The 18,875-nt window shown below is 35.7% G+C and overlaps 3 protein-coding genes across 6 annotated transcripts; 1 reads left to right on the top strand and 2 right to left on the bottom strand.

Moving 5' to 3' along the window:
• Positions 1–1,801: 1,801 nt before the first annotated feature.
• On the top strand, positions 1,802–7,308 carry LOC105958035 (uncharacterized). Of its 4 annotated transcripts, none has more exons than XR_016032254.1 (11): positions 1,802–2,004; positions 2,768–2,887; positions 2,955–3,063; positions 3,688–3,939; positions 4,016–4,128; positions 4,634–4,698; positions 4,928–5,157; positions 5,283–5,436; positions 5,910–5,950; positions 6,027–6,285; positions 7,248–7,308. XR_016032254.1 is itself a non-coding variant. In XM_012982035.2 (11 exons), the coding sequence occupies exons 1-10, from the start codon at positions 1,900–1,902 to the stop codon at positions 6,155–6,157; spliced, it is 1,320 nt and encodes a 439-aa protein (XP_012837489.1). In that variant the 5' UTR covers positions 1,802–1,899; the 3' UTR covers positions 6,158–6,189; positions 6,525–6,817. The 4 variants fall into 4 exon arrangements, 3 of the variants coding, with proteins under 3 accessions (XP_012837489.1, XP_012837488.1, XP_012837490.1); XM_012982035.2 differs by lacking the exon at positions 7,248–7,308 and adding an exon at positions 6,525–6,817 and having other exon boundaries at positions 6,027–6,189; XM_012982034.2 differs by lacking the exon at positions 7,248–7,308 and adding an exon at positions 6,525–6,817 and having other exon boundaries at positions 6,027–6,184.
• Positions 7,296–9,682, bottom strand: LOC105958034 (putative disease resistance protein At3g14460). Its single transcript, XM_012982033.2, has 2 exons — positions 7,641–9,682; positions 7,296–7,501 (listed from the first exon to the last, which is right to left on the bottom strand). Exon 1 carries the CDS (start codon positions 9,680–9,682, stop codon positions 7,643–7,645), a length of 2,040 nt encoding a protein of 679 aa, XP_012837487.1. The 3' UTR covers positions 7,296–7,501; positions 7,641–7,642.
• LOC105958020 (putative disease resistance protein RGA3) lies at positions 7,755–11,350 on the bottom strand. The gene has a single exon (XM_088820962.1). It carries the CDS (start codon positions 11,348–11,350, stop codon positions 9,830–9,832), a length of 1,521 nt encoding a protein of 506 aa, XP_088677088.1. The 3' UTR covers positions 7,755–9,829.
• Positions 11,351–18,875: the final 7,525 nt, after the last annotated feature.

The raw sequence follows: 18,875 nt of genomic DNA on the forward strand, positions 1-18,875 counted from the left end.
TATTTGAATTTATGTTACATGTTATTAATTTAATTGTATACCTACTTAAAACATAAGAGGGCTTTAATATTTTTAATTTTATGAAAACTAAATGTTACCATAATTTCATTTTTTATATGAGTTCATAGTTATATCATATATAGGTAAACATCATTAAATTTCCTAAACTTCGGATATTTTTGCACTTTACCCACTGAATAGAAAAAAGTTGCACGGACATACTTAATCTCTATTATTTGTAGCACCGGTAGCGATTTGTTCCATTTTTGTCCAAAATTGGCCGGAATCCATAGCACGTGCATTGTAAGGAGGATGGTTTGGATAATGCAATGTGATGAATAAGGTGTAATTTATTAATAATAATATCCATGAAAGTTTGCTATAAGGGCTCGTTCGGTTACCTATATTGGATTAGATTGGATTACATGAGATTGGATTAACTCCCTACTAACTAATTAATTATTTAGTTAGTAGCATGTTCGATTTCTTAGATTGGATTTTCTATTAAATTTGTTGAAAACAGTTATTATATATGAATTGTCTTTAAAACCACTTGTTTACAATAATAAAATATAATTTTAAGAATAAAATTGTATTTTTCCGTTCACCTCCTATTAAATTAATCTCAGGGGTGCTACTAATTTAATGAAATAGTAGCATTTAATAGCGGGCTTTGATTTTAATAGCGGGTCCGAAAAATTGTGAATCTTACCAACCGGACATGTTATTAGCATCTACTATTTAATCAGTAGCACCTTATAGCAGTAACCAAACAAGCCCTAAATAATTTATTAACTTGGAATCATATATGATATAACTATGAACTCATATAAAAATGAAATTATGGTAAAATTTAGTTTTCATAAAATTAGAAATATTAAAGCCCTCTTATGTTTTAAGTAGGTATACAATTAAAAACAGGTAACATATTTTCAAATAATAATTACTTATTTGATTTATTTCATGTTTATTACATTTAAGAAAAAAAAATACTGTCTTACAAATTAAAGTGTGATTGGCATTTTGCACCCTGCAATTATATTCATTTGGCACTTTACACCCTTAAATTGAAAATATGACAAATTGCATCCTCAAATTAAGATTTATTTAGCATAGTGCACCCCAAAATCCAAAAGTAGTACAATAAAAAGATTTTGGGGGAACTGAAATGGTAAATTTGTGAATAAATTCATTACCAACCTTTTTAACTACAGAAAATATGTATATTATTCCTCGTTCACGGATGTGATTAAGAGTAATTGACCATTTTGCCCATTTAATTATGCTAAAATCATTTTTTCGGACACAAATTTGAGCCGAAAAGTGTCTTCGGTTGCAATGTGCCAAGCAAATCTTAATTTGAGGGGTGCTATCTACCATATTTTTAATTTAAGAGCTCAAAGTGCCAAATGAGCATAATTGGAGGGTGCAAAATGTCAATTACCCCAAATTAAACCCAAAGCAATTAATTATATATACTATTCATATTCCTGACAAATACAATTTTGATCCCTCCTCAAGTTTGTATTAATTTCACATGTAGTCTCTTATGTTTCAAAAATTCAATACTTTTAGTCATTTCCGTTAAAACTAACGGAATCAAGCGTGTGCCCATCACTGCCTTAACTAACGGTAAATTGATGACAATGAACTAAGTGTTAAATTATTGGAACACGAGGAACCAAATGTGTTTTATGAACCTAAGGGACCAAATGTGAAATCGGTGAAAACTTGAGGGGTGAAAACTGTAATTTCCCCATTCATCTTCCTTAACTTCAACCTAGAACAGAGGAATCAAACTACTATTCCATACCCCAAGCGCATCATAAAAAAAAAAAAGAAAAAAAAAAAAAAAACCCTCTTCCCGCCATAAATATACCATTAATTTGAAGACGAAAAATGGAGTTTAGTATAAGTGGGAGTTCACTGAAAACCCTATCTCGCTCCATCACCTGCCTCGCCCGCATCGGCAACGAACTCGTTTTTCAGTCTTCTCCTTCTCAGGTTCAATTATTGTTGCGTTTAATTCAATTCAATTAATTATCTCTGATTTCTTTTTAATTCAATTAATCATGGCTAATTAGGGTTCTAACATCTTGTGGTTCACAGTAGATTTTGGTGGCAATGAAATTTTAAGTGTTAGGATTTTGAAATCAAATTTTGCACTGGTTTTTGTCATGAATTTCTATACAATTTGCCCTAATCTGTGAGACCCATCAATAAAATCAGGATGATTTTTGGGACGCTTGATAATCTGAATTTCCTTTTTTTTTGGGTAAACTACGAACCCCCCGAACGTAGGCTAAATAACGAAAAACACCCCAACATATTCGTGATTACCAAACCCCCCCTCCTTACAGTGTGACTTTTCACGGATTTTTTGGTTCCTGGGAATAGACTTTACGCAATTTCAGATATTTTCTTTTATTTCTCACCTATATAATAGACCGTACACATTTTCTACTAAAAAAATCAATCAACAATTAATCAGAGGAGGGATTTTGGTTATTACGGATAGGTGGGGGTGTTTTTCGTTATTTAGCCTAAGTTCAGGGGGGTTTTCGTAATTTACCCTTTTTTTAATTTTTTTTTTTTGAATTCGTTGCTTATTGGGTTATCTGTGGCTGAAGCATAAAGAATCTATGAGGTCTTGATATATTCATTTATTCAGTAGTATGATAATAATCGTGTTTTGAGTTGTTGGAGTTGACGATAATCGTTGTATCTTTCTTGTTCATTTTTGTAATTTTTTTTTAATTGATGGCAGCTCTCTCTTCATACTCTTAATTCATCAAGATCGGCCTATCAATCCATAACATTCAAGCCCGATTTCTTCGATGTATATTCGGTATCTGGTGCCCTGGTCCAATGCAGCGTGCTTTTGAAGGTATAACGTTTTCTTTTTCCCCTCGGTGTAGATACGATACTACTTTCTGATATGATGTTTTACGCAGGCAATATGTTCGGTTCTGAGAACTCCGATTGCTAGTATCGATCATTTGAACGTTGTGCTGCCCGATTCTGATTCGTCGAAGGTGCAGTGGACTTTGGAATGCTTCAATGGTATGAAATGAAATCCTTTTAGCTTCATATTAGCCTGATTTGTTTTTAATTGGATGAACGAACGACTTTTATGAAGATAAATTTGATATAATTCTCGTAGTTGGGGCAGCCGAGCAACTTGCAAAAAACGAGCTACGGAGGTTAGAATTAGACAATGAAACATTTATTAAATGTTTATGGCGAGGCATAAAAACATTTAAACCGAGTAAATTGTATTCACCTGATCGGTGATTAGAATTTTTTTTATTGGGTTTAAATTTTCTTATACCTCACTGTAAGACATTTGATGAATGTTCCATTGTCTAATTTTAACCTCCGTCGCTCGTTTTTTTGTAAGTTGCGCAGCTGCCCATTCAAGAGAATTATATCAATTTGTATGGTCAAAGTTGATAAATGTATCTGCCACAAACATTCCTAATCTTAGTTACACAACAGCAATTGGTGTCCGTTATTTATTCTGTGATAATAGTTAGTGATAGTCCAACCGAAACCGAACCGAACGATGGTTGAATGCATTTGAATATAAGTTTGTGAAGTTTTTTATAAATTTTAATGAAAAACTTGGATTGTATTACAACTTGTGAATGAATCTTTTATTGCTTTTTATTCTTGTAAGTTTTACAGGTATGAGAAAATCGTATTGGATAACGTGCAACGTCGAACCCGATATACAACATCTATCGCTTGATAGAAGAAAGCTTCCGAGCAGCTTTGTTGTAAGGCCTCGTGATCTCAACAGATTACTGTCTAATTTTCAATCAACCCTTCAAGAGATTACAATCATTGCAACCCAACTGCCTGCATTGCCTCTCGATGCTGCTGACGAGGTTGGCGGAAAAGCCGTTGAACTTAGAAGTTACTTAGATCCCACCAAAGGTAACCATGATTTATTTTCCCCTAAAATAATCTTAAAAAAAAGTTTATTATTCAGAAATATATCTTAATTTTGCAGAAAATGATTCGTCGCTACACACTCAGCTCTGGATAGATCCTACCGAAGAGTTTGTCCAGTATACTCACTCTGGTGATCCCGTTGACGTAACATTTGGAGTTAAGGAGCTGAAGGTGATGCAACTATATACCGATTTACATACGAGCAGATTTTCATCAACTTACAAACTTTTTATACACATTATAACTTGAACATTCTATAATGGGCAAATTACGATCACCCCCCTTGAGGTATGGCCAAATTACGAAAAAAAAACCCTCTTGTTTGGGTAATTACAGCCATCCCCTCCTTTTAAATATTTTTACATAAAATTTATGTAATTCGGTTATTTATCAAAGCAAATCGTATATTCAGTTCGGTAAACGGTATGAAATGTTTGGCGTACCGAAATTTACCTCTGGAGGGGTTTTTTCATAAGATAATACATAGTTGAGGGGGTGGTTGTAATTGCCCAAACAAGAGGGGAGTTTTCGTAATTTGACCTTAACTCAGGGGGGTGGCAGTAATTTGCCCTTCTATAATTGACTACTAATTTAGAATTTTTGATAAGTAATTTTCGTAATTGATTATTTCCATAGTCTACAGCACTTATTTTCTTTGAATTTTCTCTTGTTCCAGGCATTTCTTGCATACTGTGAGGGATGTGAAGTTGATGTACACTTGTATCTTGATAAAGCTGGAGAGTAAGAGTCGTTTTTTTTTCCAGTGCTCAATATATTCGATAAGCCCTTTTATTCGTTTACTTTATTTGTGAAGCTGACCCTCTTTTTTTCAATAACGGAAGACAGCTAAAATATAATAGTCGAAAATCACGTTATTTAATGCTTATCTGCTGCTCAACTCGACTTAGAAAATAATTGTTCACTTTAATCCCGTTGTTGTTAAATACAATCTGACAATTGGAGAAGTCAGGCCAATACTGATGGCACCGAAATTCGGGTTAGACGACGACGGTTCGACTTCAAACTTTGATGCTTCCCTTGTACTTGCCACCATGCTCGTGTCGCAACTCAATAACGGTGGAAATTCTTCTCAACCTCATCCAACAGTGGCCAATAACCGGGCCCCGGAACAGCAGGGTACAAAAGGAAATACTTGTGAGAATCCATCGGATCACACCAGAATTTGGTCTGAACTCTCAGGTGAGAACACCATTTATTGTGTATAATGTTAAAACTGTAAATATACATACATATATATATATATATATATATATGTGTGTGTGTGTGTGTGTGTGTGTGTGTGTCATGAACCGATCCACATGCAGGAAGCGCTGTAAGAGATTCTACTTCTGCTGATAGACGAGTCATCAGGGAAAGAAATCAAAATACCAATGACCAGGGGACTACAATTCAGAGGATTGATGCCATGAACATTTCTTTAGATAATACTGGTGACGAAATGCCTGCTCGTCAGATGGAGTATCCTTACATATATATATATATATATGGCAAATTACGGCCACCCCCGAGGTAAAGTCAAATTACGAAAAAATCCCTCTTGTTTGTGTAATTACAGCCAACCCCCTCCTTTTAAATATTTTCAATAAAATTTACGTAATTCGGTTATTTACCGAACCAAATCGTATATTCGGTTTGGTAAACACTGTGAAATGTTGGCGTACCGAAATTTCGGTTCGGTTTTTTACCGAATTAACATCCCTAAATTTACCCCAGGAGGGGTTTTTCGTAAGATAATACATAGTTGAGGGGGGTGGCTGTAATTACCCAAACAGGACGGGGGTTTTCGTAATTTGACCTTAACTCAGAGGGGTGGCCCTAATTTGCCCTATATATATATTATATATATTTTATGTAAATTTGAGTGGAAGTAGAAAATAGGATGCAGTTTCTGAAATAATTGGTGTTGATGTTTCTTGACCGAATGAATTTAGCTGCCATGTCATGGAAACAGATGTTCGAGGACAGACGCAAGGTATGTCGATTATTCTTAAAAGCTTACTTATTTGTTGGAAATGCTGAGTAAAACTATCGTTTTCATACTCGTATAGATGGTGTAGGCATTACTAAAGAACATGTTTTATCACAACGCCATCGAAGCAATTGGGTAGATGCAGACGAGGAGGATGATGAAGGGGACGAGACTGAGTTATATGTCGAGTCAACACCACCGTACTTGTGAAGAAGGCTGCTATTACTTGTCTCTACAGTAAGGTTATCTATACCTATATCTATATCTATATCTATACTTCTTGTAAAAGGACGAATGTAGTTAGTGGTTTCTTCCATTTTTACGTCTTCCAATTACTTGTGTCAAATAATACCCAAATAGTTTCTGAAAAAAATTTACTTTCTCGACCCAAGTCTTGATTTATTTATTCTCTGTTGTTTTTTATTCGTGTTTTGCGATCTGAAATTATCTCGGGTTTTTTTATTTGCTAGCTCCTGTTCACCAATAAAAGAGCGGCTGATATTTCTTACTAATTGATTATTGGAATGAATACGCAAGCTTTGCTAATATCGTTCCTCTTTCCAATCCATCAATGCAGGAAGGTCTAAACTCCGTAAAAGTTGGTTCATGTCGAGTTTGCTAAATAGTCAAAACGAGGGATTTAATGAGAAGATGGGAATGATATTATTATGGCTACTTTGCCTTCGGACATACTGTGGATTTATGCTACTTTTTTTTCCTTCGTCGTGTCATCGAATTTCACATTCTCTCTGACACCCCCCCCCCCCCCCCCCCCCCCCCCCCCCCCCCCCCCCCCCCCCCCCCCCCCCCTGAATAGCTTTCTATAAAATGTCACTCAACGGCAGAGTTGTAGCCCTTTTGAGATTTCAATTTTTGTTCCAATCTCTCTCTGTCAATTTATACTGATAAAATCTAAGACCCAAATGAATGGTTATCAAACCTAAAAAAAAGGATTGATCCAACAAGAATTCAAATAAAATTATACTATATAGCTACATATGATGTAAAATTAGGTAATACTGGCTAGTAATTATTAATTAATAAGTAGTTTACTATATGTGAATCATAATAACCAATTTTTGGTAAGAATTAATTAAATGGAACATTAGGGGTGGTAAACTAGCTGAGCCGCTCGTGAGCTCGATGAGCCGGCTCGAAAAAGGCTCGAATTCGAACTCGAGTTTTTCGAGCTCGAGCTTGTTATTAGTTGTTCGTGAGCTCACGAGCCGGCTCATTTGTATGAATTTCATGTTAAAATAGATTCCAAATCCTTCAATTATAATTTCGAACTATTATTGAGGGATTATTGTGGATTTGAAATCCACCTAACCAAATGAAAAAAGTCGCATAACGCATAAGCTTGCAAGTTTTTATTTCATAACAATGACCACACAAATTCAACAAGGCAAAAGTAAAATATTTCGAGCTAATAACTAAATTGTGACATACTTACAGTATATATCAAAGTAAATTAAACTCTTAAGTTCAACAAAAAAAGATGGTTTTCGCTGCTGCTCTGTCTCGACTTTATTTGTGCTGTATGCCTTCGGCGACCTATTGAAGTTAAATTCGCAGATTTTGAGATGTGATAACCAAAAAGAAAAAGAAAACAATATATAATCTGCTGACATACATAATTTGTTCCGAAATATATGTAAATACAATATAATAAAACAGTAATAAGTATGCTTACATTTACTGAGCATGAGTTGGTATTTGATTCCCATCCTCATAGACTTCGGGGATATGAGAAATTTTGGGCCACTCTGAATCATCATCATCACTTATTTCTCGTATTTTCTTTAAATTTAATAGTGGACAACGACCGACAGCTAAGTAACTTAATTTGGTGAGGTGTAGCATTGCTTCCTTGGATGGCAAATGTCGCAACTTCTTGCAGTTGTTTATATGTAATAGCTGCAGAGACGACGAAAAGCTGTTGTTGTTCCCAAACCATTCAGGAAATTCTTGTATATTTCCTAAATCGTGTAAGAATAGCTTAGAAAGAGCAGTGAGATGTTGAATCTGATCCGGTAGATAACCACTACTTTGGTCGTCACAATTATTCCCTGCCAACGACAAGATATTAAGAGATTTGGTCGATGCTTTCAAAATGGCGTCAACGAATGAATTTGAGTACTCATCGCATCTTGTACTATCGATGCTTAAATACCGCAAACTACTGTCATGACCGGAAGAAGAAGAACCAGCTGTAATCTCCGACAAGGAAGATGAATTAGTGGTGATCATATTCATCATCGGAACATCAAGAATTAGTGTCGACAGGCGAGGCATTTTATTCGAGCAATACCACCCAATCACCATTTCCATATTCCTTAAATTCGTCAATCCCTTCAGTGTCAAACTCTCGAGGGATGACTCCATCATTTCATGCGGATAAGGTATTGTTTCCAGATTCGGGCAACCAGTTATATTCAACTTCTCGAGAGCATTGAGGCTGTGTAGATCATCCGGTAATTCTCTGAGTTTCGGACAATTATATATAAACAAATCCCTAAGAGAAACTCCCGCACCTTCCAAGCGCGGAACTAGATGCGTTAAGTTGTTACAATACGATATCGCCAACTTCCTAAGATTTTGATTGTTGCTCAATAACCAATCCGGGAGACACGTCAATCCATCAATTGAATAAATTTGGAGCTCTGTAAGCGAGTTCAATTTGATCCCACATATACTTGTGAAAGGTAATTCGCTATCTAAGGCAATAATATTCAATTCTTTAAGACATGGGAAGTGACTTGGAACACTCATCAATTGCTCGCAACCATGGACCTCCAAGTATTCGAGGCGAGGAAATGCCACCAATTCTTGATTGTCTACTGCACTTGGCAATTCCGCTTCTAACCATTCCGTCAGTTTTGGCATTCCCTGCAACTCGAGCCTTACAAGCGCAGGAAACACCGTCTTGGAAACTCTGTTGCTTGATGTGCTACTACAATTGTCATCGATTCCGTAGAATAACGAACCTATGGTTTGCACATTGTCTAGACCCCTTAAAAGAATAGACTTGAGATTCGGCAAGTGCCCTAACGTCGGGACTTGTTCACATTCTTTGCACCTTGCAATCATTATCATCGTCAAATTATTAAGCCCAGACAAATTCGAAAACCATGACGGAAAACGTTTTCCGCTGAATCCACCAATCCTTAAAATTCTTAGATTTGGATGGGGTTGGAGACCTTCCAACACACTCTCGTCACAATTTTCACCTTCTCTATTTTCAGTACTCCAACGAAGCATTAATTGGACAATGTCTTGCTTTTGTGATAAATTTGCACTCTCGGCCTCTTCTTTGCTATGCACCTTTTCAAGATTATAATTATCTAGTTCCCCCCGAAGATTCTTCAAGCTTCCAAGCTCACCAATTCCACAACCCTTTTCGTCGCCCACTACAAAGTATGGTAGTGTTCGAAGAGAAATTAATCTTCCTATCTCCGGAGGTAATTCTATTTGAGGAATGTGGAGATGTCTCAAGCTCGTCAAGTGTTTCGTTGTGTTTGGCATCTTCTCCAAAACATAGCTTGCTCTAAATGTCTGCAAGTGATAGAGTTCACCAATCGAATCTGGCAAACATTTAATCCTTATGCCTGAAATGTCAAGACATCTCAAATGTATCAGCTCGCCGAATGAACTTGGCAACTCTTGATCATCATTGCTTTCAACACCATCTCTCACGATAATTAGAGCATGCAGGCATTTGAAATCCGACAACATGATATCACGTACATTACCATGGAAATATAATGTACGAAGATATCTTGCTTGTTCTTTTAGGATACGACCTGTTTCAACATCGGTAGATTGTAGGGTGATATACCGAACTTGGTACCCCTCGTCCCAAACATTATTTGTCTTTGAATTTTAAACAGATGATGCTAGATCATGAACAAGATCATGCATGTTATAATATGTTGTGTTGTTGTAATCACCTTTCTTCACAGCTTGTAACAATGAGTTCTGTAGGAGAAGACTAAAGAATTTGTTGCCGACAATCTCCATATCGTCATTTCCTCCAAGAAATCCCTCTGCCATCCAAAGCTCAACCAACCTTTCCTTGTCCAAGTTATATCCTTTAGGAAAAATTGAACAGTACGCAAAACACTTTTTGAGTGATGGCGACGATAAATGATCATAACTCAACTTCAATATATTTGAGACATTATTTTCACTTCCGGACTTGGAGAGCCAATTCTTTTCAATTGAAATCCACTCATCGATATTCTTATCACGCAACAATGCCCCCACCACTTTTGCCGCCAATGGCAAACCCTGACATCTTTTTGCGATAGATACCCCAACTGTCTCCAGTTGTGATGGAATATTATTATCTTCTCTAAAGGCTTTTGCTCTGATTATGGACCAACACTCAACTTCCGGCAAGTTTTTTAGTCGATGCACAGGAAGTGTTCGCACAACGGAAGAAACAATTTCACTTCTCGTAGTAACAATGATGCCATTTCCTGTCCCAGAACTAATCCCTCTCAAGGGATTAATAAAATCATCCCATATTTCCTGATTTTCATTCCAAACATCGTCTAGGACAAGTAGATATTTTTTACCTCCCAAATGCTTCTGAATCTTCTCCAGAAGAGCTTGTTTGGCTCCGAGTTCGACATTTGTTTCTGTTAACAAAGTATGAATCTTGTTGAGAAGAATCACGGCATCGAATTTTTCAGAAACATGCACCCACAAATGCTTATCGAAGTGTGCCCTTATCTCTTCATGATCAAATACTTGTCTAGCTACCGTTGACTTTCCGAGTCCACCCATCCCGACAATAGGGAGGATAGAGAGTACTTGACCATTTGGAAGAGTAGTCATCGTCTTCACAATTGCAGACACGTCATTTTCTCTTCCAAGAAAAATCGGATCGATACCGAACGAGTCGGTTTCCCGGCCTGCAGATGATCCAGTAAGCGGAGCATGTGCACCTGCAATTGACTTTTGAAGGCCATATTTGGTTGCCTCCAGGTTGATCTCTTCCAAGTTTTGATTGATATCCTTGATTTTACGTGCCATTTTTAGACGACGTGCATCGGGAACGCATTGCGGGAGGATGAAGCATCGTATACGCGCCGTTTTCTTCATTTTGTATTGCGTCTGGATTTTCTTGGAGAGATTTTGATAGTTGAGCTCATCCAAGACGTTATCGGCGTCGAAGGCGACACCTTCGAGCTTCTTCAACCAGCGTTTGACGGCTTTTTCGGTGATTTGCTTCTTCTCCGCATCGTCCAAGAGATCTTGAATCATAGAGAGAGAATCTTTTAGTTTTTTCAGGTCTTTCTTGAAATCTCGAACGAGGCTTATTTGCTCCTCCGAAAGTGTGATCAGATTTTGAAGTAAAACTTGAACTGCAGCTCCTACCGCAGCTTCAGCCGCCATTGTTGTTTTGTTGAGAGAGAGAGAGAGAGAGAGAGAGAGAGAGATCTAGAGAGAGAGAGAGAGAGATGTTGTTGAGGAAATTGGAAATGGTAACAACTTCTGGGAAGTTTTGGAAATCAGATTCTTTTCTTGTTTTCAAACCATGGTTCAATCCAAAAGTAAAGCTATATGCTGATTCCCATCAACATAATTCGTGCTTCTTTTACTCAACAGACATTATTTTTTGTGTTATTGCATTCAGCACCTTATATTTTCACTAATTTGTTAAGAGAACCCCATATGTTATTTTATTAGCAAAAAACACCCTAAGTCTATATGGAATGCAATAAACTCATAATAATATAGCAAAAACCCCCTAAAGAAAATGCATTATAAGGATTTTTATTAACAGTTTCATATAACATATATAGGTCTATAAACTCATAATAATTAATTAATGGGACAAAGTAAATGAGCTGAATTGTAGATTTTGGCTATGCTTTAAAATACTAAATTTTGACTATGAAATAATAAAGCAAATTGATGTTGATATATCACGAATCTAAAAAGTTAACCATGGTTAGCTTCAAAAGTAACACATGCTGATACCTTTTCTTTAATTATAGACCACTAGAGGTAATAAAGACTAGTATTTGATTCCCTTCCATTATATTTTCCATTTTATCTTATGGCTACTTGTCACTTTAACTCGCACTAGTCTTATTTATCAAAGAAGAAAAAGAAAAAGAAAAAGGCTTAAAATACAAATTAAAGTAATTTAAAAAAAAATCATTAGAGTTTAAAAAATATTTAAATTGTCTAAAAGTTAAGTTGGTACCATGATTGGATGGAAAGAGTACTTATCTATATACTAATTAGGGCAAATTACGGTTACTAATTTGCGTAATTACAACCACCGCCAACTATGTATTGCCTTACACGTCCACCCTCATGTGGTCAAATTTACATCGGGGTGTTCATCCGGTCGATAAACCGACCGTACCGAATCAAACGAAAATTCGGTATATGTTGGGCTAAATACCTAACACGCAAGTGCACGTATCGCAAACAAGTAGTAAAAGTGGACTCGTGAGAGTCGGATGTCGATCCCACAGGGAATACTCAAATTATCAAATCCTAAGTACCAAATTCTAACAATTATGATTTTTATCCCGCCTACGCAAGGTTGTCAAATTTAATCAACTAAATAATTAATCTAATTATAAAAGCAAATAAACACGAGAAAACATCAATATAAAAACGGATCTATTATGTTCCCCCTATGCGATAATTCATCACCCAATTAAACCTCTATCATGCAAGTTGCGATTCCCGATTGTTAACCCGAGACACTAAATTACTCATAACCCCCTGTCGCGTGTATTATGAGTCTATTATTCATAAACGATTCACTATATGTCTATGCAAACCAATTATGAATAAAGCATTAAATAACAAGTCTCGTAAACGGCTACCTAAGGTATTATCTGTATGTCTACGATAATACATGCAGTTGACACACTCATCCGGTGAAAAGTACTCGAAGACTCTCCTATCATTGTTCTAATTATTAAAACGATCTGTCGATTCAATTCTAATAATAACACATAGCGACATAAATTAGCTACGTTCATGGGCTAAATAAGATCAAATAGAAGAAATAATCATAGAATTAAACTTGCATAATATTAGAAAAATGGGTTCAAATCACCACATAGGGTTCGAATAAAATCCTAGATTAAAAACTTAGCTACTCGTAATTCTTATGATGAACAAAATAGAATAAATAAAATAAATAAGAAAAACTATGCTTGAGTCTTCGTTGATCTTCGTTCTTCGCTTTTTGTGGTCTAAAATTTCGTGCTTATGGTGTAGAGACATGTTGCTTTTATAGGCTTTTCTTAATAAGGAAGTAGTGGAAACCTAATAGGAATAAATTTCCGCCACTTTCTCCCATCAGGATTTGTTCGTCGATTTGTGCCATGTTGGAGTCCGAATTTTGGAATGTTGTGTAAATAAGAATTGTAGCCCTTGAAATTAGCTTTTCAATGCCGCCAAAATCAGCTGATTCGGAGTTCGTATGAAAGAGATATGCCCGAAATGGTGGACACTTCCAAAGTTGTGGCGAGATTCTTTCTTCTAATTTGATTTATTTTCTTATTTGCAACTTTTTCCTTTCTTTTTGATCTTTTTTCCTTCATGGACACCAAATTCTCATTTTTGACCTATAAAACACAAAATCAATCAATTAAAGCACAAATATAATTAAATCTAAACAAAAGATCCACGTAAAGTGAACGTATTGAGCGTAAAATCTACACTCACCCCCAAACTTGAACTTTTGCTTGCCCTCAAGCAAAATCTAATAGCAAGAAAATAACTCAACTGCCGCATCTCATCACATAGATTAATGACCAACTTCATGTTTTCAGAACTTGTAATTATAATGAAAATTCTTAGGCATTCGCAAGCTCAAAATTCAAAGCACTTAGTCACTTACCATAACAAAAAACCACAATTCATGCAATTGCTTCAAGCATCCAATATTTGTAAATTAAAGATAGAAAAAAATTATGCTTACATGCATATGTTTGACTCCAAATACTCACCAAATTATTCTACTCTACTAATATCGAACATTAAGCTATTGGGATCATTGGGGCTTTTTGGCTTTCAATTGTTAGGCTCTTTGGTTCGAGGTAGGAAATATGGGTATATGTGGCTATTCTTCTTGAATTGAGGTGATTACGCCGAAATTTGAAATATAAGCGTTTGAAACAATGAATTCACCTCTAAGGACTTTAATAAACTCAATTCTTAAGAGTTCAAAAGTCTCCACTTTTGCTCTTAAGACAATGGATCGAGCTTTCAAAACAATTCAACAACTAGTCCTTACTTCTCCCTTCTAGTCTCTTCTTCTTCTCTCTCTTTTTTTTTTTTTCGGGGAAGAAGAAGGATCTTATAAAAAAATTTCAACCGAACTCCAAGGGGTAATTTTCGAGAATCTCCATCTTTTCTACCTTATACACTTTGGCTAAAAGAAAGAACACCTTTTCTCCGAGGGTCAAATCAAGGTTTTAAGGATAATTACGATAAACAAGTCGGCTTGAAAGGCTCAAACGGTTCAAACAAGGCCCAAATCATATCCCAAATCACTCACTACTCAATACTTCGTATCATAAATTTCCTAAGGTGAGTTCTAAACCCGAACATAGCATGATCTAACACAAATTAAGTCCAAATTTAAAATACAAAACATTCAACCAAAGCAATGCACAAAGTGTGATTCCTAGAAATAATTTGTTTCTAAGTTCCGTTGAATCGAAAGCTAAACAAACATCTAATCCTTATCACAACAAAAACAAGCAATTTCATCATCAAACATTGATCATCTCTCATCATCATAACTCATCGATGCGTTCGACTCAAGCAATTTTTTTTTTTTAAAGAAAATAATAAATAAACGAAAACGACTATAAAGAAATAAAATCCTAAAGCATGCAATCTAAAGCCTATAAAGCACATAAAAAGTGTTTTTCCACCCCCAAACTTAAAATTTACATTGTTACGTTCTCAATGTAATTAAAACGAAGTTTAAGGATAGAATACACCTTGATTAGTCGAAACGTCTCCACGTGTTGCACCCCTCCATCTCTTCCTCTTTCAAGCAAACACCTTTTTTTTTCGAATTTTTTTTTTTTTTTCAGGGGTGTTCCGGACGGCCGTCCCACGTTTTGCACTGTTTTTGGGATGGCCGTCCCGCAAGCAGTAGGTTCACAATTCGTCGTAACTTCTCCGGACGGCCGTCTGGGGTTTTGCCTTGATTTTCGGACGGCCGTATGGACACTTTGTGTCCGTTTTTCGACCTAAAAATTCAAACATGATTAAATTATTAGATTGCACGCTTATATATATTCTAAGAAAATAAAAAAAACAACTAAAAATACGAAAAATATGAGAAAAAAAAACGATAAATGCTCGGGTTGCCTCCCGAGAAGCGCTAAATTTTAAGTCTTCAGCCGGACTTTGCTTCTTGAAATCGTTATGTCCAATCCAAAGCCTTGTAGATTGCGCATCCATCCATGATCATTATCACTTCAATTGCAACCAAGGCATGGATAGCACTGCAATATGTCACGGTCCACCTTAACTTGTAGTCTTTTTTCGTTGTAATCAATCGGTACGAAGCCACGATGGGATCTTCATCACCCGCTCCCTCAAATCGGTACACAAAAACCTCAAGTCTGTGTATAACCTCCACTTCAAACACATTCGCCTTCTTGTCAACCTCTATTAATGCCTTCAAAGCCACGTCATGAACAACAATAAGATCCTCAATTTGAATATTTGCACTAACCACATCCATCTCCTTATTCTCTTGTTCCGAGACATCTTTGGAGTTTAGCTCGATTGCATTCTCAGATTCATCATCCTCAAGTGTCTTCGTAATTTCTATTTCTCTCATATCGACACTATTTTCTGGACATGGAAGATTTTTCTCACCGCAGGCTTCACCCGAATTTTCTTCGATATAACCATTGCCGATTTCGTCTGGAATATTTTCAAGAGACTCAGATTTTAATTTGAGCGTCATCTCTTCCAGTTGTATCTCCATGTTTCGAAATGATGCTTGAGTGGACTTCATGAATTCGGCAATGAGGGATACCAAATCAAGTTGTTCATCAGTGGTTTGTTGCTGCGAGGGATAATAATTTTGAAAATCAGAAAATTGTGGCTCTCTATGTTGAAACTCGTTCAAATCTTGGTCTTGAAAGCTTTGCTCGTATGTGTTGGTGTAAGTGTTCCAATAACCTCCGTTGGTAATTTCGACGAAATTTGTCGCTTTTGGTGATCCCCAACATTGATTGGAATAATGATTTCCACCACATGCTGAACAAAACGGAGGCATATCACAGGTGTTTTGGAGGTATTCGTCAGATGGAAGCCATTCATATCCCGTTTGAGGTGCCCGAAGATTGTAACCAGGCATGTAACAAAAACAAAAAAAAAAAATTTAAAAAAAAAAAAATTAAAATTAAATGGCTGAAGTAAAAAAAATTGCTCAAATTTGATATTAGAATAAATAGATAATTTAGCCGTATACCTCGGCAACGGCGCCAAAAACTTGTTGGGTGCTAAATACCTAACACGCAAGTGCACGTATCGCAAACAAGTAGTAAAAGTGGACTCGTGAGAGTCGGATGTCGATCCCACAGGGAATACTCAAATTATCTAATCCTAAGTACCAAATTCTAACAATTATGATTTTTATCCAGCCTACGCAAGGTTGTCAAATTTAATCAACTAAATAATTAATCTAATTATAAAAGCAAATAAACACGAGAAAACATCAATATAAAAACGGATCTAGGATTTTATCTTCCCCCTATGCGATAATTCATCACCCAATTAAACCTCTATCATGCAAGTTGCGATTCCCGATTATTAACCCGAGACACTAAATTACTCATACCCCCCTGTCGCGTGTATTATGAGTCTATTATTCATAAACGATTCACTATATGTCTATGCAAACCAATTATGAATAAAGCATTAAATAACAAGTCTCGTAAACGGCTACCTAAGGTATTATCTGTATGTCTACGATAATACATGCAGTTGACACACTCATCCGGTGAAAAGTACTCGAAGACTCTCCTATCATTGTTCTAATTATTAAAACGATCTGTCGATTCAATTCTAATAATAACACTAGCGACATAAATTAGCTACGTTCAGGCGCTAAATAAGATCAAATAGAAGAAATAATCATGGAATTAAACTTGCATAATATTAGAAAAATGGGTTCAAATCACCACATAGGGTTCGAATAAAGTCCTAGATTAAAAACTTAGCTACTCGTTATTCTTATGATGAACAAAATAGAATAAATAAAATAAATAAGAAAAACTATGCTTGAGTCTTCGTTTATCTTCGTTCTTCGCTTTTTGTGGTCTAAAATTTCGTGCTTATGGTGTAGAGATGTGTTGCTTTTATAGGCTTTTCTTAATAAGGAAGTAGTGGAAACCTAATAGGAATAAATTTCCGCCACTTTCCCCCATCAGGATTTGTTCGTCGATTTGTGCCATGTTGGAGTCCGAAGTTTGGAATGTTGTGTAAATAAGAATTGTAGCCCTTGAAATTAGCTTTACAATGCCGCCAAAATCAGCTGATTCGGAGTTCATATGAAAGAGATATGCCCGAAATGGTGGACACTGCCAAAGTTGTGGCGATATTCTTTCTTCTAATTTGATTTATTTCCTTATTTGCAACTTTTTCCTTTCTTTTTGATCTTTTTTCCTTCATGGTTACCAAATTCTCGTTTTTCACCTATAAAACACAAAATCAATCAATTAAAGCACAAATATAATTAAATCTAAACAAAAGATCCACGTAAAGTGAACGTATTGAGCGTAAAATGTACACTCAACAGTACATGTCGATTACCGGACCAGTAATCCGGTTCGATATTCAGTTTTTCATTATTTTATATACAGTTTTATATAAAATGTTAGTATTTAAACTAAAATTAAAAAATTAAAAAATCAAATTCTTAAATAATTTATATAAAATTTTGGTAATTCGATTATTTACCGACCATATGATAAACGGTATGAAATTTTGGCTTACCAAAATTTCGGTACCATTTTACCTATTGAACACCCCTTAATTTACCAACTGGAGGGGTTTTTTCGTAAGACAACACAGTTGAGGGGTGACAGTAACTATGCAAACTAGAAGGGTTTTTTCGTAATTTAACCTTATCTCAGGGATTGCTGTAATTTTCCCTACCAATTATGATCTTACTGAATCAGCAAATTGGTGACTAAGAAACTCAATAACAGCAACGAAACACTAGTCTTAATCACATCTTGAAATATTATTATAGCATATATATTGTTTGCGTTTCTCAAATTTTGTTTTTTTTAGTGTTCTTTTCTTTTGCATTCAGTATTATGCATATTATATTGTTACTTGTTTGTTGGTTGATTTAGAAATAAAGATGCTTCCACCAGTGACAAAAACAAGAAAACAATTTTAGTACGAGGATGTTTCAACACATTCCTATGAAGTTCAAAATATCTGCGTTACAGAAGTATTCGAATTGGTGAAAAAATAAACATTCAAAAAAGGGCAAATGGCAAAAAAGCCCATCACATGGGACTTAAATGCATTTTAGTCCACAAAAAAAACAGTCTCTCAATTAAGCCCATCCCCATGTCTTTAGTCTAAAATACCCTCAATAATATAATTCTTAACAATTCCACCCATTATGCTCTAACTTCCTTAATATTACACATTGACCCCGGATTTTAACAAATATATCACATTAACCACCAAAAGTTTTTTTTTTCAGAAAATAATTTTTTTTCTGAACTGTTTTTTTTCCGGCCAGATTCCGGCGTTGACCGCCGTTGACTTTTTTTTTTTTTTTTTTTTTTGAAATTTTTTTTCCTGCTTTTTTTTTCCGGCCGGTCAACCACCGTTGACCGCCGGTCTCCGGCGTTGACTTTTTTTTTTTTTTTTTTTTTTTTTTTTTTTTTTG

This window comes from Erythranthe guttata, chromosome 7 (genome assembly GCF_056151865.1).
Source record: "Erythranthe guttata isolate IM_541 chromosome 7, IM_541, whole genome shotgun sequence".
NCBI classification, from domain to species: domain Eukaryota; kingdom Viridiplantae; phylum Streptophyta; class Magnoliopsida; order Lamiales; family Phrymaceae; genus Erythranthe; species Erythranthe guttata.